The sequence below is a fragment of the Vigna umbellata genome, chromosome 5 (genome assembly GCF_029865625.1).
Source record: "Vigna umbellata cultivar VRB3 chromosome 5, Vumbellata_1.0, whole genome shotgun sequence".
In the NCBI taxonomy this organism is placed as follows: domain Eukaryota; kingdom Viridiplantae; phylum Streptophyta; class Magnoliopsida; order Fabales; family Fabaceae; genus Vigna; species Vigna umbellata.
In genome coordinates, this window is record NC_142169.1 from 24922128 (window position 1) to 24949516 (window position 27389).

Here is a 27389-nt window from a genome sequence, read left to right on the forward strand (position 1 = left end):
TCAATAGAACCGATTTGTTGCCTTGTTAATGATGATCATTAACTGTTTTACTACAAACAGAACAGATACAGAAACACAACTCGTTACTGCATGTGATCAACATAAAAACAAGGACAAATATTATGGCTTACATACAAAACAGGGAAACCATTGAACGACTGATTCTTTGTCTACGAAGGTATCCAAATCCTGCGAGAACAAATAACACTACAACCTAGAATGCGAAAGCCTAAATTCTCAGCAGCGTACAACCAAGAATAGTACCATGACACCAAGTCATTGGAGCTGCTTGGCGCCAAGTTGGTCTCTCATTTCCAAGTGTGAGAACATCAACTTCGGATAATGGCCTAATGTCCCAATTCCATCTATCAGGACCAATGACGCCTCCAATCACGTATAACTCATCACCTAGTCCAGCCATTGCAAATCCAATTCTCTTTCGAAACTCAGATGCGAAACCCACAACTTTTCTCACTTCTTTGTCCTGTTTGAGGATTAATCCATGGCTCATCACATAGAGCGCATCACGGACGACTGCCATCGGACCCTGAAGCCATGCACATTCCTCAACAATCCACCCGGGCCCTGCATTGTCTAAAACTTGCACTGTTGACATATCCTTGTGCAGTACATGCACTTTTCCACCGATCACTACTCCTGAACAGGCCGAATTATGAGTGCGATGAAGATCGGGCATTGGAATCCAGACATCCTTCTCAGGATCATACATTTCTGCTTGAGATATTGATTTTCTGCAGCTAGTGAAGCCCCCGGCTACAACAATTTTCCCCTCCAAAACACAGCACGCAAACATAGAACGTGGGACAAGCATTGGTGCACGAGGGGCCCACTGTCGGACTACAGGGTCATATGACCAGACTTCATCGGTTGCGAAACAACCATCTTGGTCCCCAGTCAACGGATCAACAGCATCACTTCCACCACCAATCACAAACAACTTTCCAGCAGTGGAAACTGCACCAAAGTGGGAAAGGTGCCTGATCTTTGATGGAAGAACAGGAAGTCTGATCCAGAGATCTCGCAAAGGGTCATACAGCTGCCATAAGTTCTCTGGATCATAAGCACAGACACATAACAGATCCTCAGTTGAACCAACCTCCTGCCGAGCTCTAAATAGTTCAGAGCTTCGAACAGCTGCTTGCCAAGATCGAGAGACAAGCTCTAACACCGGGTGAAGGTAGAAAGGAACCCGTGCAAGGCACCTAATTGCAACAGCATCAGGAAGTCCTTCAATCAGTCCAGACATTATAAATTTATAACTGCTGTTTCATCTATTTCTGATAACCTTCCACTTCTGACTCTGTTACTATAAAAGGTGCACCTGCAATCACAGTATTTATTCATTAATGTATACCAATATAGTGATACTTTGGAAATTCAAATTGAGTGCTAATGTGAAGGCAAGAAGGATTTTAATGAAATACAAATTCAATTTAGAAGTTTGAATGAAAATTGTCAAGCCATGGTAGACTTTCTTGGATATCAGAACAAATTAAAAACAATAAACTTTCCTTTCTGTGAATAAAATATCAGCAGGAATAACAACGAAAACAGGTGCAGTAGCATATAATTTATGATAATTGTTAGAGATTTCACATTGATTATAGATATGACTAAGAATTAATACATAAATGGATGCAAACCTCATCTTACCAAATTGGTTTAATGAAGTTGAGTTAGGTTTAAAACTTATTTTCCTAAAATGGTATAAGAGTCATCTAGAGCTTATCTTTGTCAATTTTTTCAGGCCTATCGTGCTATCCGTTATCAAATCTCCAAGTCTCACACTAGAGATCTCTAGTTCTAGGTGTGAAGGTGTCAACTAGAGAGATATGGCTATGGAATAATATATAGGTGGGTGCAGATCTCTTTTAACTAAGCTAGTTGTGTAAAGTTGAATTAAACTTAAATTCCACTTTCTAAGAATAATTTTGGATCCCTTTATAAATGATTTTTTAAAAAATTGAATTACCTATATTTTAGGACTGGAGAAAAGATACAAATGATCAAGTGAGTCGCACACATAAACACACACTGACCCATAGGATTTCAGACCAGTGGTCTCTCCCTCTACCTAATGGTAAAAGTCCTGTTGACAATGTGGAGACCCACACATAAAAGTGAATTTCCTAAGAGTCAAACAAAGACAAGCTGCGGTTTAAGATTAAGCCAAAATAGCCTTCTAAGATGTCTCACAATTTCAGCCCCTTAGCCGCAGCAACTATCCCATGTTCTCTCAAGGTCTTTAAACTAATATGAATGCACATTTAACCAACCTCTTCAATCCTCTTGCAGAACAATTACATATATAAATACTGTTTCAAAGTCTACCCCCTCTGAAGAATTAAAAAGACTTCAAATTATTGCTTGATTATTCTCCTAGAAATATATGAGCCAGGCTGGCTATTAGAGTTTAACTCAAATTGACAGGCGTACAACTAGGGACGTTGGATCATCTCATTTTAGATAATTGGAGGATAAAATCTGATTTACAAAGGAGACAGGAAGGCACAAAAATGCAACCCAGCATCATCTAGTGTTGATTGCCAATATAAAAGGCACAAGAAGATAGACTGACCACTCAAATAAATAGGCACATCCCTTCATTCAATACAATCTCAAGGATTCTAATTTTCAACACAATTATGGAAATAGAAGGGTACAACAGATGCTATAATGATTAATTAACCAGCAGGAACTAATTCTCAAATCATTCCCAAATCCCGACGTTTACATTATGCATTCTATCCTTGGACCTATTATTGAAAGTCACAAAGACCACCTCTAAGCTGCATTAGCTTGCCACATCTAAGTTTCATGATACCTAAATACAGTAACATATATTCTGAAGGGTCAAGGAAGAGTAATTTAGTATTAAACTTCCACTAACAAAGGTCCAACCCCAACAATGGAAAAAAAAAAAAAACAAGTCAGTTATATACCCTCCTTATCCGTCTCGAAATAGAGCAAAATGTTTCTGTCATTTAAGAAAACCATGAACGACCCGATAAAATAAACCTTGGGATGCAGATGCTCCCAAGAAAAAAACGAAGGTAAAAATAATATCTACATGTAAAAGGACAAATCAATTTCACTGAATCACTGGACATTATACGCTATATAGCAAATATGTGAAGAAAAACTCACAAATTTCTTGTGAGCAAATTACCTCTCACTTGTATATATTATTTTGGTCATATTACTAGTCAATATAGAATCTACAACAAAAACCGCCCAATGCAGGGAGAGCCAAAAAGGGAAAGATGATCTAATATGACTACAATGCAATGCGTTCCTATCAGTATCAGAAAGTACATACATTCAAAAATGAAATTGACCGAAAAAAAAACTCTAATTCAGTTTCAGTTCATAACCCAAAACAAAAGAAACTGAAAGTTTCGAAAAATGTCTTCAATTGGAAGCAGCAACAAAGAGACCGAACTCAGTTCTACAAAGAATACAGCAATGAACAAAGTCAAATGGGAAAAACCAACAACGAAACTTGGCCCGGTAACGGATTGACGAACCACTTAGCGTACGCAAAACACACAATTCAAATAGGGATTCCAGCCCTAACATTTCTCACCACTCGGAAAAAAAAACAGTGCAATAACAAAAACAGGAACAAGCAAGTACGGTAATTGCGCCAAGTGGTAAAGCAAAATAGAGACGAAATTCGAAACTAACAGAGCAATGGGTATTGGATCAACTCCAAACACAGCCAAAATCAACGCAAATTAAGTATCATCCCTCACTCAATTAATTAAAAATTAAAAAAGAAAAAAGAAAAGACAAGAAAAGGGATAGAGGAAGGTGATTTACCTGGCAGCGAAGAGAAGCGAAGAAGAAAGGTAATTGGAGAGATTGCGAGGAGAGAGAGAGAGAGAGAGAGAGAGAGAGAGAGAGAGAGAGAGAGAGAGAGAGAGAGAAAGAGAGCGCGATGGAGATAAAGGAAGCTTAGGAAACGGCACGCTGAATTAAGAGTTAACAATGTGAATATGAATGTGAATGCTGTGCATTTCTGTTTGCGTTACTTCCCCTTCCCTAGGTTTTGTTTTTCAAATATGCATACTAGATAATACTCACAATATATCTTTTTATTTCTCACTACTATTAGGTTATCCTTGTGATTTTACATTTTATCAATCAAATTAATTATTAATTAATCATTATTAATATATTATACAATAATTTAATTTTAATTAATTTAGGTTTCCCTTTGCGTGCTCCAATTCACCACTCTCATTCGTTATGGTGCTGCTGCAGCAAACCAACGAATAACTCTCCGCATATTCTAAATTCCTTTTCATTTTTCTTCCCCACAACTTCTGGAATCTCTACTTATTTATTTATTATTTATTAATGTTTTTTTTTTCATTATCTTTTTGTTTTTATTTCCGTGCTTCAAACTATGATGAGAATTGTTCTATATTCCTATTCACGTTTGGTTGAAATGTGAATCGCGCGTGGACAACAAAAAATATAAAGACTAAATTCAACAACAACGATGTGTTCTTCTTTTTATTTTAGATTATAATGGATATTGACTCTTGATTTCGTATGGACCAGGTAATCCACCGCTTATTCTCTTTTTTGTTTTCAAATATCGGTTTACTTAACTTATAAAATAACAGTCAATAAAATATCACCATTTCTTTTTTATTTTTTAAATTATGATGTGATATTAAAAAATATTTCTATGTTGCGTGTATAGTGAGCACCCATTGTTTCTAGGCTTCCTGCTATCTAATTCGTAGTTGTCTCTGATGTTGATTAGACATTATAAAGTATACAAAAATTACAGAGTATTGATTCAATTAGGTAATACGTATTTTTTCCATATCTACCGATGTAATTTTCATTATCATATATGGTTTGATAGTTTAAGGTATTCGTCAAACTATCTAATAATTAGTTATTACATAAAATTGTATTATGTATTTAAGTATACTGGTGAGAGAAATAAAACAAAAAAAAAAAATCTTTAAAAATAGAGGATATTTGGGGTAATTATATTAAAAATAGGAGTATTATAATTCAAACTTAAAAACAAAGAAATATTAAACGTTGGTAAGATGAACCCTAGACTATTGCTTTACAGCGAACACAACAAAATAAAATTGCAATGAATAAGTGAATGGATTCATCGTCATTCTTAAAGTTAAAAGATAAGAGCACCCCTGTATTTTTAATGTAGCGATACGTATCATCCCCCGCATTTGAAAAATAATTTAATGAATAAAGCTTTATTACGCTGATAAATTACAGTAATAAAATAGGTTATTTGAAACTAGAGTTAACAAATATATATTTAGTAAATAAAAAAATTATTAAGAAAGGTAATTTGTTTAAAAATGTTACGTTATGTTAATTGAATAAATTTAGGTATTATTTAGACATTAAAAATATGTTTTTCTCTTAATTGATTATGTGATTATAAATGGATTGGAGGAAAATATGTTTATTAACACCCTACATGATTTAAACTCTGATATTTATACAAAAAATGGAATATATCTCTAGCTTTATATTTAGTGATTGTAGTGATTGTAATGATTGCAGAGTATAAGAAGAATACAACATAAAATAAGATCAAAAGTACTTTTGAAATGATTTTTGACGAGTAGCATGTGTAACTTTTGGATGTATTATCTGAGTTTAATAAATATGCGTTATCGGAAATGTTTAAATATGTCTCGTTAAAATCTTGTGACAAAAAGTTCAACTTAAAAATAAAAAATCTGAACTAAGAAAAATAATATACATCTCTTTCATGATAATTAACTATGAAATGCTTGTAAGAGTATTGGCATCCAAATATAATTGAATTAGTTTTTTTTTCTCAATTATGCATTGTGCAATAATACTAATAGTTGAGCATGTTACATGATTTTAGAAATAAGACAAAAAAACATGTGAATGATGAGACAAGATCAAAATGTTTTGAAGAATTTTGCTAAAAGACAAAGTTTAAAGAACAAAATGTCTTTATTTCCAAAAATAGTGAGACGAAAACAAATGAATAAAGTAAAATGTATTAAGAACGAAAAAATTTGTTCATGAAAATATCAAAAAAATATGAGAGAATTATCTTGACAAACTTTTCTTTGACCTAAGTTGTAATATATAACTAATAATTTCATAGTCAAAATCAAATATAATTTAAATATATTTTTTTATATGTCTTTCAAAATTAAAACTGTGATAAATAAAACTTTAAAATAGATAATACGTATAATGATTCACTTTAATAATATCATGGAATCGAATCATTAACTCTAACTATGATATCGATAAGAAAACATTTATTATATTTGATATCAACTCCTAAACTATATAAAATTATTAGATATAATAAGAACAATTATAAATTCAGAAAAAACAAATAAAATTGGGCTTAGGAGAAATAAAAGATGAATATGAAAGAATGAATAAATGTAAAGTTGATGGTACTTATTGTATTTCTATTGAAGTTTGAAAATGTAAAGGAAAACAGAGCATTATTTGATTCACTAACTTCCTTGTAAAATTTTGACATATTAGAAAAATGACAAATACAATGAAAAGATGAGCACTTTGATTATTATATTGAAAGTAAGAGAGATACTCTGAATTGTCTAAACTTCATAGAAATTACAAATTTTAGGATTGCGAATACTCAGTTTTATTAATAAACTATATTTATCTAGAATAATATTTCTGAATGTATTATATATAATTGGTTTAATGTCTCAATAGGTCCTTATTTTTGTTCAGAATTTGAAATAGGTCCCTTTATTTTTTGGCGTCTCAATTGGGTCCTTATTTTTGTTAATTTGATGCAAATAAATCATTTCCGTCAATTTCATCAAACGACGTTAATGAATGTGTGACGTGGCCTTACACGTGTCAATACTGTCCTCAGGCCACGTCACACATTCATTAACGCCGTTTGATAAAATTGACGGAAAGAATTTATTTGCATCAAATTAACAAAAATAAGGACCCAATTGAGACGCCAAAAAATAAAGGGACCTATTTCAAATTCTGAACAAAAATAGGGACCTACTGAGACATTAAACCTATATAATTCTAACATTTTGAATTTTAAAGCTGTAATTCTGTTAAAACTACAATAAGGGAGATTTGTGAATGTGTAGAGTTATATAATTCATATTCTTATTTCATCTTTTATTATATTTTTATTTTTTAGCATTTTAAGTTTTAGAACTATAATTCTTTTACATATGTAACAATAAGTGTATTACAAAAAAAATAATGGAAAACTTTTGCGAATATCATTCTTCGTTTCTGTTTTGTCTTTGATTATATTTTAAAAATTGTAATATTTTTGAATTTTAAAATCAAAAGTTTTGTTTTTTTTCTCTTTCATATAAAATTGTAATTTATAATGCCTTTTTCATATTACTTTTTATTAAAATTGTAGATTACATATCAAATATAAAAAATAACATATATTATTTATATAAATATCTAAAATTAAAATTAATAAAAGTAAATTGTTTACATGTTAAAATAATTTTTTTTTTAAAAGAAACAGATTCTACATTGAGCTCTTTAATGAATCGAAGAAATTAAGAAGAAAATTGTTATAATAGACTTTTACAAAAGAAAGTTGTTATTTTCATTTTACCAGTTATGTAATAACATATAATGAGACAACTACACCGATGTAAGATTACCAAATAAATTATACTAAAGCCTATTTTATAAGAATATGGTCAATTATGTGAAGATTTTGCAAATGGTATAGTTTCGAGATTCACTTTGAGAAAAGTATATACATTGCAATTTTACGAATAAATGAAAGAAAACCAACTTGAAGTAGAAGACAGAGTTAGAAGGAAAATAGAAATAATTAAAAGTAGAGAGGGGAAGCTAATCCTAACTTTGATAAGGCACAATGGACATTGTAATACAATATAAGTGGGGAAGCAGGAAGCTGTAAAGGATATATAATAAGAAGATTTAGAAGATGTTGAGCGATGTGGTACTCGTGAAGGTGAAAGTCAAAGTGGTTGCAAGGACAAACATCAGAAACCAAGAACATGATAATTTATAAGTGGAACTTGAATTTCCGTGAGATGAACCACCGACAATCGTACTGCTTCCGGTCGCTGATGAAACAGTGTTGGATCCAATCCCTGTGCCAAAAAGGTACTCTGTCAAATCAACTGTAGAAGTCATAAAGAAGAAAAAACGAAACTGAGAGAAAAAGAAACAAAGACTGTATTCTGTATTGCATTCATATCTGGTGTTGAAAAATCAAGTCTGTAGTAATTTGATTGAAGAAAATAACAAGATAAGCATGGGAATCTGTGTGTATGGAACCTGAAGGGGAGTTGGGAAAGTTTGAAACGGAAAAAGCTGGTGAGGAAGAGGCTGAGCCTGAAATGATGAGATAATAAGAAGGTGAGGTTTTGACATATATGTAATATACGTAATGAAAAAGGTGATGAAGTGGTACCAGTGCAGGTGGTAAGAGGAGGTGTCTGAATGTTGCAAGAAGTGGGGAGAGCCAAAGCCCGAGTCTGATTGATGTTGAAACTTGCAGCAATTGTTGAAGCAGCACCGCTAACAACCTCACACAGGCACAGTGGTTGAGAACTCACCACATAGGCAAGTTGAGAGCAGCAAGAAGAAGAAGGGTTTGAGGCATTTCCTGTTACATAGTCAAGGCAGGGAGCAAGACTTATGAAGACATTGGTGCAACTTGATTGAGATTGAGCCAATGTGCCACCCCAAAGAACCACCACAAGGCACAACCTTAGCAGCATCTTAATCCTTCTGGATGCCATTGGATGATGATATGATGAAATGGGTTTCTGAGGGGGGAAAGTAGGAAGGAAGAGAATGACTTATTGTGAGAAAAAGTGAGTTAAAGAGTGGCAGCTGGATAGCTTGTGCAGCAGGGAAATAACTTTTTTACTTTGCATAGGCAGCAGATTCTTTGTTAGTTTTCTGATTGGAACTTTACCATTTTTGATTTAATAAAGTTTCCCTATGTGTCGTTCAATGCTTCTTATCTTTCCTTTGTTGCCATGTCCCTTATTGATGATGGTTTTCTTTTGAGAATGATTTGTAGTGGAATTAGTGTGTGTGCTTTTGGTGCAATAATTGCTACTTAAAATCTTAAAGGGACATTGAATAACAACAAAAACCAATGCTTAGAAGAGAAGGCATGTTGTGGGCATGGGCGTCAAACATGGACTCTTTTGTCCAACAACTTTTCCATCTTTCTACTTCCAATCTATGATGCAAAGATGGTCACGCCAAGAATAGCTACAAAATAATTCAAACAAAAGAGAAGGCTTCATTGCGGGAGGAAAACAAATTACATTAGCCCAATGTAAGTGGAATCTAGATGATTTTTAATCCTTCTCTTTTGGGGAAGTAATCCCATCAAACAAAATGACCAACTTCTCCCTATATATTATTTTTTATACTTTTTTAACAGACAATCTATAATTTTATTTTTATTTTTTTAAAACAAATCATATCATAAAAACCCTATTTCTACGTGTAGAAAAATATTTGTGATTAGGAAAAATTAATATAAGTTTTTTGATGGCGGAATTGTATGGATTAATGAGCCGTTGAAGTAATTCATTGAAGAAATGATGATTGAACTATATGATTTAACTCGCCATGTTGTGGTTCATCTTATTATCCTTGCAAAACCAAGAGGACCACACTAACGAGAGGAAAAATAGTAGCATATCTTCTTTTTCCAAAAATTTAGAAAGTATATGCACTAAATTTTAAATTCAAAGTTATGAATTAGTTAGTTTTTTTAAGATTTTAATGTTTTTTAAAATAGTAATAATAAGTATATTTGTTATTATTGCAAGTGTAAACTTAATTTTTTTAATAATATTGAAAACTCTTTAGACTACACTATAATATATTTTAATTTTTTAATTAAATTTACCTATTTAAATTAATTTTATATAATAAATAGATTAATTTTTTAGTTTTTGACTAATTAGTGTATTTGCCTACCAACTCACTTTTACGTAAAGCAGAGCAAAATGTTCAATTTGCTTCATTTGATGAAACAACTTGACCGACTTTTTATTTTCAAATTAGAGACAGATTGGACTGATTATACAGTTTTATTATCCCTAATTTCTTGAAGAGTCTTGTCACTAATTGATTTTCTAACTAAAACTTTAGCATTTACATCTATCATTTTCTAAGAAAATAAACCTTCAATGCATACTAATATTTTACTTTTGCTTAAGCATTGAAGTTTTCTAATCACGATTGTTCCTAACTTGATTGATGACAAATTGTTTCGAAATTATTAGTTTTTATCTTTTTAGTTCCTATGGCCAATTTCAATTTAACTGTGTCCAACACTCAATCTTCATAAAAAAAAACTATGTACCTCCATTCTGTTCAACAGGACTCACATGACGTTCTAAAATGGAGATTTTTAGCATTTATATTCACCATTATAATTAATGATTTTTTAGTACCACATATGTAAGAACTTATTTTATAAGCTTACAAGAAAAAAAATTAAATTAAATAGAGAACAAATAATTCCTAATTTTGAAATTTCAAATATTTCATCTTTTTAAAATATTTAAGTTTCTTTTTAATATTTTTGAGATAGTTTCTTATCTTTTCTTTAATAGATGTTTAGAAGAGGATATAAAATATGATAATTATCGAATCCGATTATTTTTTTTAGTGTGTTTTTATTTTCTCTTAAATTTTTTTTTTGTCTTCTTTTTGTTTGTGCATGTACAAAGTTATAGTGATAACACGTGACATTGAGCAAAATTTATGTTAATAATATATGATACATTATATACAAATCTCGAATTTTATGTGAGGTTATTTTTCGTGATAAATACATTATTTGCGATTATGAAAGCAATAAGAAAAAAAGTATTAATAAATAATTATTGACAGTTTTGATCAGCTGTCATTATTTGTAGGATTTTTCAAAACCATCGTTATTTGTGAAGGTTTTACAAAATTATTACTATTTGTGAGATTTTTCAAAATTATTACTATTTGTGAGGTTTTTCAAAATTTTCGCTACTTGTTAGGATTTGTTAGAGTCGTTGTTAAAGTTCTCTAAAACAGTCATTCTGGAGTTTCCGAAACCCATGTTATTTATTAGGGTTTTTTTAAATCGTTGGAATTAAAAATCATTTTATTTTTTTATATTTTTAAAATTATTTGATTATCATAAAAATGATTTAATAATAAAATACTCAATCAAATAGTATGTGTGCATAATGCACACATGAACATTATCTAACTACTTATATTATATTTTAAATACGAGTTGAGACAAAAAAAATCATTTTAATTTTTTATTATTATTGAAATTATTTTATTATCATAAAAAGGTTTTAATAATAAAATACACAATCAAATATTTTGAAACTAAAACTAAATATTGTTATATAAAATAAAGTAAAATTAAATATAGTGATTTCCATCTTTACAATCCATCTTGAATCCAGACAAAATATCTTTTGTGACTAACTCATAAATCTACCCATCTTGTTCAAGATCAAACATGGATCCTGGCCCTTTTCTAACATAGTCTTTTCCAATTATTTTTTTTGTTTGTTTTTGTTCTTGGAGAATACATTGAAGATACCTTTTTCCTGATTCTTTTTTTGACTTGGACTTTCTTGAACCACCATAACAAAAACAATCATGATGACCTACATTCACAATGCATCTTTGGTCTTTTCTTAAGACACTAATGGATCATAATCGTACAATGTCTCCCTATTGAACACAGTTTCAATACCAACATATATTAGACCTTAAATCCTGTCAAGCACTTTCGCAATTATCTATAATGAAAGCAATATTGAATAGAAATCGTTCAAAATGAGCCAATAAGATGAAATTTGCACATATTTGTGAAATTAGTTTTTAGAAAAATGGTCTTACATCAAAGAACACAAAGTTGCGATTAGCATATCTATCATGGTGACCATCAAATCTTTGTAGAAATTGAACATAGCACAACTTCTTCCCAAGGTTGAGGTCCATTAAAAAGCACATAGTTTCTCTTATTACCTTGTTCACAATCCAAATTCAACATGAATGGTGCATTCATAAGCACAACAAAAATTCAAACCTTTAAAGGATACACAACAGAAGAAGAGTTCAAAAATAGTTTCTAATATTTCGATCTATTAGAACTAAACAATACAATATCAAATTTTTGTTCTTACCAAAGCATTCATGGTGTGGATATCCAGATTGTTTTTCACGTGAAATATACATAAGTTGTGGCAATTCCTTACCTTCAACATCTAGTGCACCAACACTTTCTAATCAGGAATATTGGGATACACTTGAAAGACTTATGAGATACCTAAGAGGTTCAATAGATTATGTCATTAAATATAGTGGATTTCTTGCAGTACTAAAAAGATATAGTGATGCTAACTAAATATCTGATTTTGATGAGACAAATTTCATTAATGGTTATGTATTCATACTTGGCGTGGTGCGAATACATGAAGATTCGACAGAAAAACATTATTGTAAGATCAACAGTAAAACATGTGTTTGTTGCTCTGGAAATGGTTGGTAGTGAAGCTGAGTGGTTGAAAAACTTCTTAGCAAACATTTTACTAGAAATGAAACCAACCCCATTTATGTCAATATATTATGATTGTTAATTGAAAATAGCTATAGCTAAAAAAAAGAATTACAGTGAAAATAATAGACATATACAATTGAAACATAGTGAAACAACTACTAAAGAGTGAAATTATTTCCATTAACTATGTGAAGTTATAACGAAATCTAGTAGCTTCTCTAACTAAATCCCTAAAAAGAAACATGATATATTAGAAACATTGAGGAGAATGAGACTTAAGTCACTTGAAACACGAACAAGTGATGATAACTCAACCTTTGTGTGTTAGGTTTCTCAATCTAGGACTGATTCATATAATTTAGTATACCATATCTGATGCATTACATTCTATATAAGGTCCATAATTTTCTTCTTTCATTCTTTCGTTTGATTTTATGATGTGTGGGGTTGTTATAAAAATAATAGGCTTAATTACCTCCTAATATAGGGACTAAGTAGGTAATTAAGCCAAAAAAAATATATCACAAAATAAAATATTACTACTCTACAATCTTCGGTTTTGTTACGGATTCAAATGGTCGTGTGATATTTTGTAGGACGTTAGATGCAAATTCTATACCCTCCTTCACAAGTTTCAATATGTTACATGCAAGAGTTTTCAATTGTTGGTTGATGGGTTTTGAACCCACCTCCTCTTTATTATAAATAGAACCTCATTCTCTTTCGAAAGAGAACACATACATCTAGTTCATTCTCTCTTTTTGTCTCATATTTGTTTTCTTCTTCTCTAATATCATAGGTTATTTATTATTATAGTTTCTAGCTAGTTTTATGATCTTCAAAATATTCGAGAAGTTTTTATTATATCCTATAAGATTTCCACAACACCTCAAATAAATATTTAATAGTAGGATCTCGTACGTTTCAAAAATCAATTGTGTTTTTGTGAGTTTTTACAACATCCATATTATCTTATTTTTTTACGTGTTAAAGAATCCTATCAAATTACTTAAATTGATTGACTTTGATACCCCTAATTTAAATATGTATTTGTTGTACAACTTATAATACATAAACAATATTATCATAAAAACATGTAAACGAAACATATGGAAGAATTGTGGAAACATTTAAATTTGATTTATTTTGTAAATAAAAATTCATGCAATATATTAAAAAAAAACATTGTGAGCAGTGTGTGAATGATGTTCTAATCCAAAATTCCTAAAATAAAATTTCCATGAAGCTTTGCAAATTCTTCTAGCCAACCACACCAAATTGCAAGCCTGTAACAAGTTGCGCAAATGACAGGAATATTCTTGAGAGAGTAAATGTTAGTCAAGTTAGTTGAACTCCTTTATCATTCTCACATCTACCTATGCTCCATTGTCGTGTGTGTGTGTATATATATATATATATATATATATATATATATATATATATATATATATATATATATATATATATATATATATACATACTGGTTTAATCAAACACAATCTCCTTCATCTAAGATATATTGATGCTCTCATCCCTCATGGCTTTTCAAATAGGAGTGATTCTGACAGCTCTCATAGTGGGTTCAGTAAATTCGGTTACCGGACAAGTTAGCAGTTCTTGCACAACCTCTATGATGAACAGTATCACACCATGCGCCAACATCATCACAGGAAGCACTAATAATAATGGTTTAAAGCCACCAAGTACGTGTTGTGATTCACTGAGGTCTTTGATGAACACCAACACCAACTGTGCTTGCTTTCTGCTCTCTGCCAATGCTCCATTTTTCCAACTACCCCTCACCCTTGCCCTCTCATTTTCACAAGCATGCAACATCAATGGACTTCCTTTGCAGTGCAAAGGTTTGCATCTGTTACACTCACAAGCTTTAGCTTTCCCATTTTCATTTCTCATTATCAAATTACATTCTAATACTCTTCTTTTCGCAGCTTCTGCTTCTCCTTTGCCAGCTCCAGGTATTTTGCATTTTCCCAGATTATCAAAATTTATACCTTCCTCGGTTTCTAAATATATATTATTTTTTGTTAGGTCCTGCAGTTCTTGGGTCGAACGCTCCAACCCTATCACCCTTAAGCCCACAAGGTTCGTGAAAATTGGCCTTAACAAAAGACATGAATATAATGCTACTGCTTTTTAAATTTGGAAAGTAACGAAAATTGGTTTGTACACTAATTTATAAGAGAAGTTTATAGCAGATTCAAAAATGGTTGAAGAAGAGAAATATCAGAAAGTTCAATTGTCGGCGGCGTCAGTTCCGGCGGAAGCAGAAGCACCCAGTAGAAGTAGAATTCCACAGATCAGACCAGTGTTGACTCCACTTCCTTCGCCATCTCGTTCATCTTTTCTCTCATCACCACCTTATGATTTTCTCGTAGGAATCGTGCTTTTGTGCCTCTATTCCTAATTTTTATTGTACAATGAATAACACCAAAACCCTAATCCAATCACTCTGCACAACCTGCTTTCTCTATGTTTCTGCTTATTCATACAAATAATAATGTTCTAGTAAATAGTAATGAAAGATTGAAACTTCACGGTCTCATTTCATGCATGGTTTCAATTTTGGATACTTTAAGCGACACAATGTCCGATTTCTTGATCGTTTCATCGTCTGCATGTTTATGTGACTCATCAATCTTAGCCAAATTACCACTGCTGCAACAAGTTTCAGAAATCGGATATGAACAAGGTATCGGATATGAACAAGGTATAGAGATGATTCAGGTGGTGTTTCGGACAGAATCTTAAGATTTTATAAAAAAATGAAATATTTAAATTTGAATTATTTTATTTAATGTTTTTATTTTTTTAAATATTTTGGTTGAGTTAATTAATTGATTTTTTATTTTAAATTTTAAATTTGGATTAGATAATTTGATTTGAAACAAATAAGTGTATATACATATAAAAAATAAAACTTGTTGTTTTAGGAAATTCTATTTAATGAAGGAATTTGTTAAGTAAGTACTCTTTATAAGACCAAACAAAATTTTCAATTAATATAAAATTTTAAATCATTAATGTTGAACAAAAAATGAGAGTCAAAAACCCATACGATTTCTCGTATAGTATAACAAAGACAAGAGCTTCAAAGGTGTTGAATGTTTTAATTTTTGGAAACTAAGCAAACAAAAGACATGTGCGTTTACAATTCTATATATGAATTTTCAGATTTTTTTTTACAAATATTTGATTAAAATTTATGATGGCCAAAAGAGATGCACAAAATGAAACATATAAGACAATTCTTATTTCAACTATAGAACGAAAGTTAATTAATATTGCTAACAGTGAAGGATTTGTTTAAATGATTTTTTTTATTTTAATTGTAAGTTTACAATTTTGTATAGGTTTAAACATTTTAGACAAAAATGATCTTATATATAAATTTAAACACTTTTGGGGGGATTTTTTCCTGCACCCCAAGTTTTTTTCTGCACCACCATAACTATAGTGAGATGACTTAAGTACCCTTCACTAAAAAATTATTTAAAACCCAAATATTTCACCTAATAGCTTTTGGGATTTTTCTCATTTTCTGCATTGATGAACCAAAAGGTTTACGGGGATGCCACAGAGTGAGGAGGAGAAAGAAAAGTTCGCTTTCCTCGGTGGATAGCTCTTGCTCACAATTTCGAAGCTTTAATTCAATAATTTTTCCGCGTTTCGAACCCCAAAACAGAGTAAGTAAGGATTGGTTTGCTCGCATTGGGTTATCATGTGTGTTTTGACTCTTGAGCACCAACTATTTGATAAAAGAATCCAACCATTTCTTTGAATTTAATGTTACTCTGTTTATATTCTCCGCAATGATTCTGACACTCTTCTCCTTCGTTACTCTCTGCTAAAGAGGGAAAGTCTCTTCATTGAAGATAGATAGATGTATTTCCACTGACAACGTTGTCAAGTAACGAAAATGCTGCTTCTTCAAACTGTTGTCTCGACGCTTTTCACCTGCTTCTTTAAAGTGAAATGGACCGAGTTACATTGACCCATAAAACTAAAACCCAAAGCAAGGGCGTTGATTGATTGATTCAGGGCTTAGCCTCCCTCCACGGTGGCAGATCGAAGCCGGGTACGGTGGTTTCATGGTTGGCTTTTGTGTGTTGATGGGCAGAGCAGAGCTGAGCAGTGAACAACAAACCAAGTGGTTGCTGGTCGCTGTTTTCTGTTTATCAAATGAAATGAAATCATGGGCATCAACAACTTACTCATATCCTGGTGAGACATTAATTCTTACATTTTCCCCACTTACTAGCGACCCACTTAGTTTATGAGATTATATTCACTTCTTTTATGATTTATAGTGATGACAGTACCAACTTTCAAACTTTTATCGGGTTTCTGCCGTTGTTCATGTCTGTCGACTCTTTTCTTTCTTTGTAATAACTTTGTAGTTTGTGAAAAGTGCTTAAGGAATGATGCCAAAGAAAGTTTTAATGTTTGTGTCACAAGTTTTAGACTTCCATTTTAACCTGTATAATTATATCGGTTTTCTGAAGATGTTTTATCTACTTACAATTGTAATAATTCTGAATTTTCAATTTTATTTTTGGCTGTTACAATGATGCACTTCTAAACCTGCTTTTGTTTTTGTTTTACTAGACTCCTCTTGTTGAAACTAAGTTTCAACAATACTCATTCCACCTTTTGAGCATAACTCTGATTTGTTTGTATTATTTAGTGTAACATTTATTATCCATTTTGTTTACCAACGGATACTGTGATTGTGCAGGTTTTTATTGATTTCGTTCTTAAATTCATCTTCCCAAAATTGCTTATAGTTGAAGATGCTTGGAGTGAGAAAGCTCAAAACAGGGCCTGATATCCCTTTGGTTTTAAGTGTCATGGTTGCTAATTGCAATTATAGAACAGCCCAAGTTTCCAGTGGCAAAAGTGTCAGGTATATTGTTAAGTCGGCTGTCTCTTGTTTAGTTAAATCAAGTTCATCAGCATTTCTACTGGGATCAGGGAATAAATTTTCTCTTCAAGGACTATATTTCTCTAGTGTGGCTGAAAGAATCCTGGTTCATGCTCAAGACCCTGCCAAAGTTAGTTTGGAGATACAAAATGCTATCGATTTGAATCAATTAGATTATTCGTGGAAATTATTGGAGCAGCATATGCACATGGAGGGGTTTCCCAGAAAATCAGTCATCAGTAAGCTTGTAACAAGCTATGTGGACAGCCTTGATACGAAATTGCTAGGAAAGGCTTATGAGTTGGTAGAACGTGCTATTGAGAAAGGTAGACAAGATTTGTTGGAAAAGGATGTACTTATCTACCTCAGCTTTGGCCTTGCAAAAGCCAGACTACCAGTTCCAGCATCAACCATTTTAAGAAAGATGATAGATATGGAGCATTTTCCCTCAGTCACTGCTTGGTCTGCAGTTTTAGCGCACATGTCACAAACAGCAGAAGGAAGTTACCTTGCTGCGGAGTTGATTCTTGAAATAGGTTATTTATTCCAGAACAATAGAATAGATCCGCGTAAAAAGAGCAATGCACCTTTGATAGCCATGAAGCCAAACAGTGCTGCTTTTAGCATTGCTTTGGCAGGGTGCCTCCTATTTGAGTCATCTAGGAAGGCAGAACAGCTTCTGGATATGATGCCTCGAATTGGTGTCAAAGCAGATGCACACTTACTGATAATAATGGCACGTGTATACGAGAGAAATGGGCGAAGGGAAGAGCTCAAGAAGCTGCAAAGGCACATAGAGGAAGCCCCAAATCTAACTGATTTACAGTTTCGACATTTCTATAATTGTTTATTGACATGCCATTTGAGATTTGGGGATCTAGATTCTGCATCAAACATGGTTTTGGAAATGCTTAGGAAAGCAAAGGAAGCAAGAAATTCTCTTGCAGCTGCCAAATTTATGATGAATGCCGATGGAATTGACCATAACCGTTCTCCGGAATTGGCTTCTGTCCATAGTTTGAACAAGATTAAAGATTTAGATAGTTTACAAAATAACAGGTCAAATTCAAGTGCTGTATTATCTTATGAGGAGTTCTCTAAAGATAGGAACTTCTCAAAGCTTGAGGCAGAGTCCAAAGCTATACTTGATTCTTTATTATCAAAGTTGCAGATGCGGGTGGACTTGATCACAACCAAGCATGGTATATTGCAGCCAACTGAAACAATTTATGTAAAATTAGTTAAAGCTATGCTAGAAGCTGGCAAGACCAAAGATTTAGCTGTATTTCTTCTCAAGGCAGAAAGAGAAGATTCTCCATTTTCCAATGACAATTCAGCTTTGGTTCATGTTATTAACGCGTGCATCTCACTTGGATGGCTGGACCAAGCACATGATCTCCTGGATGAAATGCGTCTAGCCGGAGTTAGAACTGGTTCATCTGTATACTCCTCTCTTTTGAAAGCATATTGCAGGGCGAATAGGGTGGCAGATGTCACATCGCTTCTGAGAGATGCTAAGATAGCTGGTATCCAGCTTGACTCAAGCTCTTATGAGGCAATGATCCAATCCAGAGTTCTCCAGCAAGACACACAGGGTGCACTCCAACTTTTTAAAGAGAGGAAAGAGGCTAGAATTCCAAGAGTCACTCAACAAAACTCTGGCATGATGGCTAAAGAGGGAGCGGATACTGAAGAAGCTGGGCTAATGACCAAGCTGTTACAGGAAATCAAGGAAGGGCAGAAAGTGGACTGTGGAGTGCATGACTGGAATAATGTAATCCACTTTTTTTGCAAGAAGAGACTGATGCAAGATGCAGAAAAGGCTCTAAAGAAAATGAGAAGCTTAGGCCACTTACCAAATGCTCAAACTTTCCATTCTATGGTCACAGGGTATGCTGCCACTGGAGGAAAATATCAAGAAGTGACAGAGCTGTGGGGTGAGATGAAAGGTCTTGCTTCTTCTGTCTCCATGACGTTTGATCAGGAACTTCTTGATTCTGTGTTGTATACGTTTGTAAGGGGTGGATTCTTCGTTCGAGCCAATGAAGTTGTGACCATGATGGAAAAAGGAAACATGTTTATTGACAAATACAAGTACCGAATGCTGTTCTTGAAATACCATAAATCACTTTACAAAGGGAAGGCTCCGAAATTTCAGACAGAATCCCAACTAAGCAAAAGGGAAGCAGTCCTGGCTTTTAAAAGGTGGATAGGCTTGACTTGATGAAAGTTTAAACCAAATCAAGGCACTAGCTCTTGCAAGTTTCAAAATCCAAACGATCAACTTCATAACTTGTGGCTGTATAATTTTTGTTCTATCTCCTCTCAGGTTTGAAGGTTTAACACTAATGTATTGCCAATGTGAATAAACCAACATCTTATTTTGTGTAGAAAATTTAAGTTACACATCTTCAGTTCCATTATTTTAAGGCAACAAATAGAAGATGGTGTGGCACATACTTTCATGCTTACATAACTGATGGCCATAAATATTTGTTGATGTATTTTGTCAATGGGACAAACACATGCTCCGCTGAGAACATTGTTATTTGTGAATTCTGATTTCTGACACAACACGGTTGTGACAAGCAATGAAATGAACAGAACTTGCGTGATTGTAATTTGTAGTACATGCTGGGCTCAGCTATACATCATAAACCGGATAATAACATTAATAACAGTAGCAGGATGGGGAAAACAAGAGGTTTTTCCTGCACTGCACGGGCAAGCATAAAAAAATGGGCCATAGGAAGACAATTCCTGAACAGAATGAACCACTATCTTACTCCAACAATGATATCACTTGCTGAAACATGCCACTGACATTTTTTCACAGCAAAATTGTAGAAAGACTAATACTATTTTAACATCAATTTTCTTCAATAACTTTTTACAATTTACGTTTTTCTCCATTTATATCAGTAACATGTACCCTATCTCAAGGTTTTTTATTCTTTTCATATATTTTTTCTTTGTAAAAAGTATTAAGAGGAGTATCTAATTAGAAAAAAAGAACTACACACACGTGTGTATATGTACTATAAATTACCGGAAAGTTCACTCTCAAACTATAAAAAACTGAGATACGGTCGTGCTTGAAATACAGTGAAATCAAACACTTATTTATGCAACAAACTCATCTCAATTAAGTTAGTTCAAAATTTATTAAGGTGAGGCAACACCTACTGCTAGAAAAAGGAAAAAAGTAGGGAGCCAAAACACTTTTTCTTTATCTTTTTTTAGTTGTTTCTTATTGAAGGTGTTGCCTCTTTAAACTGCAGTCATTAGGATGCTTTTGATGTGTTGATTTGACGAACAAAACAAACTAGCATTTGACAATGACGTAATCGAAATTTAATTAATATTAGCTGCAAAACAAAGTCCAATAATTGGGCAATTACCAAGAATAACGAACTTAACGTGTTTAGGAACAGTTGCTTTATATTCTTTTTTACTTCCATTGAATTGATTTAAGTGTTAGCATTATTTTAAATATAAAATAAATATTATAGCATTTTCAGTTCCTATTTTTAAGGAACATAAAGTGGTCCATTAAGCCATTATTTTTATGCTTTTAACTGCATAGAGGTTATAGAGCAGTTATTAATTTTTAAACGTAAAGCCCATTTATTTTGAAACCTGTGATGGCCAGACTTTATATAAGGGAATGGGTTACTCTCAGTTTTGATCACTAAGCCTACTCCTCTATTCAGAAAAACACACCATCGAGTTTGAGTGAGTCAAGGTTTAGAAAACAAAGCTGTCTTGTGTTTAGATTTACAAAATTGCAATGGCAGGAGGTACGCACATTATTCTTTCATTTTTTCTTCCGCTGTTTTTGATCTGAATGTGTTACTGTGATGTTAATATAACATGTTTAGGTCAATTTCATACTCTGCTATTTTATCATTAAGAGCCAAAAAAAACTCGTGATGAGGTTAACATGCTTGACCAATTTTTTTGTAACTAGTTATAATGCTAGTATAATAATATATAAAAATGCCAGGGATTTATAAAAAGCAAAACACATGTGTTGTCTAAAGAGACCCTTTTTCGATGAGGAAAATGCACAAACAACTGAAATGCGTGAATGCATTAACTTTATACAAGGGTATATGGGTTGAGCATCAGATTCATTGGTGGTTTTGTCCTATAAAACACTTGTTTACTTGAGCATTTATTAAGAAGGTTAGTGGAAGTTGCATTCATGATGGTGGTCCACATTTTAGATTTTGACAACTTAGACGTGAGTCATTATTGGGGTCAGAAAATTTCTTCTGTGAAAGGATCAATTAGTCAAGCAAAAGTACACTTTGCTACGTACATCCTTTTTCTCTTACATAGCTAAAATAATTTTGTCATTCTTTAAGGGATTAGCTTTTTTGATATTTATCACCAAAAAATTCTAAACCAGACGATCCAAGAAGGACCGCAAGCTTTTGTTTTTGGTGTAACAAATTATTTAGACAACATCATTCTTGTTAACATTATGCGAATTCAACTTATTCCTTTGAGAATAAACATTGACTGAAACTGAACAAATGTTGCTCAAAGAAACATGCCTAAATCAGAATGAAACAAAAGGAAAAAGAAGTTTAGCATTGGGTACAAATAATGAGTTACTGATAAAAGCCAATAAAGCAGTGAAAGTAGTGTAGTTCCTTTTTCCTTTTCGTTGCAACTTGTTGAGAAAAACAAAAACGTAGTTTTAGTCGTTAGCTTCAATGATTTTCATTAAAGCTTTCTATAAGCATACAGTAGGATGGTACAAATATTCCCATGGTTTATCACAGTTGTGCTAAAGAATAAGTCAAACGCCTAGTTAGAATCTTCAAAACCTGCATTAATAACAAGACAAGAAAATTAGAGAGGAAGTAAAACTAAACTACTACTTCATACTAAGTTATAGCATGAGTTAATTTTCTTTAAACTACTTTTCATGTTTATGGTGAACGTGGTTATCTTGTAACCAAAAGTCAGATACTAATTCTTGGAAATACTATATAAGAAACTGACCTCTCTTTCACAAGAAATGAGAATAGATGCGGTTTATTTTGCCCCACGTAGCCATTATTCTGCCAATATGGTTGTGAGCCGCAAATATCTATAGTTAGTGCATGGTCACAACCTCTGCAGCTGCAACAATGATGTATGAAGAAGGTTAGCAGTTGATAGAAAGAAAAAATGTAGAGAAACTAAGAAAAGGAAAGAGGGGCAAAGGACAACCTTGTTTGGGGGTGTGAGGGTAAATGTCTCGATCATCATTTTGGCTGGCAACTCCTCACAGTTTTGCTCACCTAAAAGTGTAGGGGCCCCCAAGTCAAGGATAGGATAAGGCTTGCATGACATCTCAACTAGAAACTTTATTAGGAAGAACGACATAGTCAAATCCATTGCTATCAAGAAATCTCTGAAATATTTCTACCATCAACTTCTGCACATTCAAATTAATAAGCATGAACTGACAATATAAGTACACATTCCTTGAAATGGATCTTGTGGTTAGAAATGTCTATTTGTGTGGTGAAATTAGGTGTGGTTATGTACCTAAACTATATGATCATTTAACAATTAACTAACTAATTTTCATTACAAAGACCAGTTAGAAGTACAGGTACTGAGCATATTGGACCTTGACCTTCATTAATGTTTGAAATTGTAGGAAATGCAATCAACAGAAATATTTATTGGAATTTTCTTGTTGAGGTGAATTACCTTGCTTGGTAGACCTTCTGTTCCCTCAAAATAGTCAAGTTGATCTAATGGAATAAGGATTATTGGCATTCATCAAAAGTAGTGCAAATCAGTGTAGTCATAACCATGTGAATTTGGAAACAACTCTTCTACATCAATCCTGGAACTGGAGCTTTTCTTTATTTGGTTGCAGCTAATAGACTCAACCTCTGCCAAGAATATGCTATAAACTGGCCTATGATCAGAAAATCTTGACTCTCCACGAACATATGATAATTGGTGAAGGCCCCTTCCATACCACAAGATACGATCACACCTTCATGAATATAGATTTGGTTTGTATGCATAAATAATGATACAATTTCACAATAATGATCCAGGACATTTCATTTGGCAATAGCATTGATTCACACAATTTATTTGCAAGAAAGAAGACTACCATGCTGGAGTTCTTCTCTTTTGTTTTGAGCGCCTGTCATCGCCTGCATATCGGTCTGAATTATTTGAATACTTATACGTTGGAGGGAAATATATTTTCCCTTCGTTCCATCCTTCAAAGATTCTACCTTGCCTCTGCTCTATACACAGCTGAAAGAAAAAAATATCATACGATCAGAGACATATCTAATATGGGAAAGGAGCAAAGATGAATCAGAATTACTTGTAAAGAGACAAAATAGTAACATGCCTGGTCATTCTCTAACAAAGTCTTCCAATCATGCATCTCAACAAGAGCTTTTGCTGCACGGTAAGAAAGGGCTATCCGGTAATTTAAATCCCCCAGCCAAATTATTCGACTACACCAGTTAAACAAAAAGTTTAGTTTTTAACTAGTACAAAAGTTAGCACTTAGTAGTGAATTTTATTTACATTTACAATGTCCAAGTATGAAATGCATTGTATAGATCATGAGTGGAGATGAGGGGCTTACTCATGTTCCAGAATTGTCTGAGGAGAATTCTCATCACCCATGTCGTGGACTGGGGGAAACCTTGTCTTTCTGAGAATCTCCATTACATCTGAATTTCTCCTTAACTCATCACCATCCTTTTGTCCAGAAGTCAAATGACTACAAATGAAGCAAAAGCTTGTTTGGTGCAATGACATACTAATTGATATTGATCCCTGGAAAATCCAAGACAATGAAATTGTTTCCTTCCCTAGTCCATTATAAACTCTGCTATTGAAATAGATGGTCAAATGTACCTTGTTTCCGAGATATCCCATTAACCCTCGGCCAACACAAGACACTTTCATGTTGTGAACATCATCTCTTATATCACTTTTCACCCAAACAGTTAGAAATACCCCAACCATTTGCTTGCTAGCAACCAAGCAGTATCTTGAGTGGCCTGTCTGTCTGTCACTATCCTCTGCAGAGAAACAACCACCGTATGACATCGGTGAATACTGTGCTGTAATTGGAGAGTCACCAGCGCCATTTTCTTCATCTGAGGAACCCCATCGATAATTGGGGTCATAGTCACTCGCTCTGTGACCAAATATCACTCTATCACAGACACTGAAACGACGATCAAGGCAAGCTTGTTGCATTAACATATCATTATCCATTCTCAAACTACGACTCAAGGATTGGAAGGATCTTCGTTGAAAGAAAGAGGTTGCCTTCTGCCTCACTGATCCCTCAAAATCAGCATCTAGCTCTACAATAGGATCAGGGAGGGGTGAAGGTGTGTGGCATCCTCCACTTGTTCCAGGAAGGTTGTTCAAGGTCCTCCTAATAAGGGCTAGCCATTTTCTTGCAGGACCATTGTCTTCTGTTCCCAAAACATTACCAGCATTAAGAGGTACAATTTCTTGAAATCTGAGCCAGGGAAATGCAAAATATTTCAGTATGTGAAATTTTGCGTAAGTAAAGGAGATCGAACATTATTATACAGTGAGTAATTTACCCAAGAACATAGATATCAGCTGGTGGAGAGGTGTGAAGCCAATCTTCAAGACTCAAATAACTTGGAGGTGACTTCCCTGCTACATTCCAAGTGGCAACAAAGATTCTGTATTCGAAAGGGGCGAAAAGAAGCTCAATAGGATAAAAATTCTTAAATTTCATTGCGATGGCAACAACCAGGATAATCAAGTTCTATACACAGTTGCATGAATCATACCTATAGTTATACACATCTGTAACCTGAGCTTTATCAAGGTCATTCTTACCTCTTCGCACTCTGTCCGAGTACCATCTGCTTGATCTCTCTACATATCAATAATGACATTAAACATCTGGAATTAGTAGGACGCGAAAAACTAGAAAAGAGAAAAAAAGAGAAAAAGGAAATAAATTTACAAATTACGGCTCAAAAATGTGGTATGAATAAATATCTTTTTATCCATATCTAGTAGAGGGATTTGGAATGGTGTGGTCCAAAGAGAAAAGAAGGTGAAGAAGGTATTGAACCTGATTTGCTTTTCCTGATGGTGCATGCCTCCCTCTCAGAGTAGTTGCTACTACACTCTTCATCAACCCCTGAAAAAGGAAAACCGTAAAGTTAACAAAGCTGTGCTTTTTTCAGTCATTTTAGCATCCACTCAATCAAACAAGGCAAAATAAAGCAGAATTATTTTTTATAGCAAAAGGGTGAATTAGAAACCATGGAAGCAGGAAAACAACAAAGGGTAGATCTTGTGCTGCAAGTAGCATGCGCATACCCATGGAAACAGACAAGAACAAAAATATTTTAAAATAATCGATTAGAAAACATAGAAAAATCAGTCGGACTAGAAGCAGAAGTGATGCCGTTTTTGGTTTTAAAACAAAATACTCCCATCACGAGAGCCCTAAAATGTGGATTAGATCAAAGTGGGAAAATTGATGAATCACCTTGGGAGAGAACATCATCTGCCTGAAAATCCTCAGCTTTGCTCTTGATATTAAACCACTTCTTGACCAATGTTTTTGGCCAAAAAAGCTTGAACAAGAAAAAAAGGGTAAGCAATGCCAATCCCAGAAATCAAATGCAAATGAATTTGAAGCGAGCTTGCATTTCTCAAACCTTGCTCTTCTTCGAGTTCTCATCTCTCATTGTTGGGACAAAACTCACAACTTCATGTAGCTTTCTCTGTCCAGAAACAAAGCCACTCAATTACAGTCACAAAATGTATTCCTTCTTTCAATCAACACTCCTCCTTTCTGAGGTTATGCTCACACACCAAAATGGAGATTGTGAAAGTCATAAGACAAGTCTATCCACGGGGACAGGACAACCTTAATTTCTGTTGACTTTCACCTTTTGGTATATGTTTCTCTATTCAAACAGATAAAAAAAAGGGAGGGAAAAATGTCTTGTGGTGATGATAGCAATGTGATGAAGTTAAAGAACGTGAAGAATGAAGAGATGATTAAGTGCTGCCCCAGTTGTGAAGTTTAAGGTTTTGAGGGGAGAGAGGAAGAAGAAGACAATGTAGAAGACATGAAGAAAGAGAGAGTTTTGGAGGAACCTCGTTGAGGTACAGAGAGGAAAGCAACAAAAAATTGAACAGAGAGTGAATGAAAGCAAGTTGGAGTCTCTGTTCAGGACTTTCACTTACCGCAAATACAAGGCTTACCTCACCCACCCAACAAAACACAACCTGCAACTACGTTTGCTTATATATTGCTAATGCTCACATTCCTTCATCGATCTTCTCAAATGATTCAATACTTCAATTCTTTTTAAAGATTTTTAAGAAGAAAAAATAAAATATAATTGAAATTAGTCTTTTTACAAGTTAAAATTATATATAAATATTTTAAATATTTATTTTTGTCTTGTTCATCTCATAGTGAAAATACTTCACAAATTTAGTTCAGGATTGAATAATGTTGAGTGGTGTTGTAATAACCTTTAATGAACACATTAAATATCATTAATTACTCTATTATAAATTTTAAAAATGTAAGCATGTGTAACTTAGTGATTGGTCATTTAATAATTTTTCATATTCCAATCTTGATTTGAGAATAAAGTCGCAATTCAAGATATAATGTAATGGACTTCATAAAAGGGAGATTAATTAAGGATATAATTTGAAAACTTTATATACTTGGAGATTATAGAAGAAGACAATCTGCATTGATTATGACTTGTATCTGTATGAAAAAAGTGTTTATTTGCATTAAAGAGAAATTAACACCTTAATGTC

At 33.3% G+C, this 27389-nt stretch overlaps 5 protein-coding genes across 8 annotated transcripts; 2 read left to right on the plus strand and 3 right to left on the minus strand.

Annotated features, from left to right (window-relative positions):
• LOC124823898 (Galactose oxidase/kelch repeat superfamily protein) lies at positions 1–4059 on the minus strand. The gene is made up of 2 exons (XM_047296210.2): positions 3844–4059; positions 1–1342 (listed from the first exon to the last, which is right to left on the minus strand). The coding sequence occupies exon 2, from the start codon at positions 1265–1267 to the stop codon at positions 230–232; it is 1038 nt and encodes a 345-aa protein (XP_047152166.1). The 5' UTR covers positions 1268–1342; positions 3844–4059; the 3' UTR covers positions 1–229.
• A 3799-nt stretch (positions 4060–7858) lies between these two features.
• On the minus strand, positions 7859–8977 carry LOC124823891 (non-specific lipid transfer protein GPI-anchored 5-like). The gene is made up of 3 exons (XM_047296200.2): positions 8489–8977; positions 8353–8409; positions 7859–8165 (listed from the first exon to the last, which is right to left on the minus strand). The coding sequence occupies exons 1-3, from the start codon at positions 8817–8819 to the stop codon at positions 7990–7992; spliced, it is 564 nt and encodes a 187-aa protein (XP_047152156.1). The 5' UTR covers positions 8820–8977; the 3' UTR covers positions 7859–7989.
• Positions 8978–14132: 5155 nt separating this feature from the next.
• LOC124823892 (non-specific lipid transfer protein GPI-anchored 16-like) lies at positions 14133–15159 on the plus strand. The gene is made up of 4 exons (XM_047296203.2): positions 14133–14472; positions 14560–14586; positions 14660–14713; positions 14827–15159. Exons 1-4 carry the CDS (start codon positions 14133–14135, stop codon positions 15033–15035), a joined length of 630 nt encoding a protein of 209 aa, XP_047152159.2. The 3' UTR covers positions 15036–15159.
• Positions 15160–16170: 1011 nt separating this feature from the next.
• LOC124823899 (Pentatricopeptide repeat (PPR) superfamily protein) lies at positions 16171–20182 on the plus strand. Its single transcript, XM_088092159.1, has 3 exons — positions 16171–16314; positions 16482–16852; positions 17367–20182. Exon 3 carries the CDS (start codon positions 17422–17424, stop codon positions 19774–19776), a length of 2355 nt encoding a protein of 784 aa, XP_087948285.1. The 5' UTR covers positions 16171–16314; positions 16482–16852; positions 17367–17421; the 3' UTR covers positions 19777–20182.
• Positions 20183–22844: 2662 nt separating this feature from the next.
• LOC124823900 (type I inositol polyphosphate 5-phosphatase 4-like) lies at positions 22845–26850 on the minus strand. Of its 4 annotated transcripts, none has more exons than XM_088116785.1 (11): positions 26261–26850; positions 26089–26176; positions 25666–25734; positions 25376–25463; positions 25160–25264; positions 24453–25071; positions 24178–24371; positions 23935–24043; positions 23686–23834; positions 23268–23535; positions 22845–22986 (listed from the first exon to the last, which is right to left on the minus strand). In XM_088116785.1, the coding sequence occupies exons 1-10, from the start codon at positions 26288–26290 to the stop codon at positions 23340–23342; spliced, it is 1647 nt and encodes a 548-aa protein (XP_087972911.1). In that variant the 5' UTR covers positions 26291–26850; the 3' UTR covers positions 22845–22986; positions 23268–23339. The 4 variants fall into 4 exon arrangements, with proteins under 4 accessions (XP_087972911.1, XP_047152174.1, XP_047152169.1 ...); XM_047296218.2 differs by having other exon boundaries at positions 23268–23562; positions 26261–26849; XM_047296213.2 differs by having other exon boundaries at positions 23268–23562; positions 24178–25071.
• Positions 26851–27389: the final 539 nt, after the last annotated feature.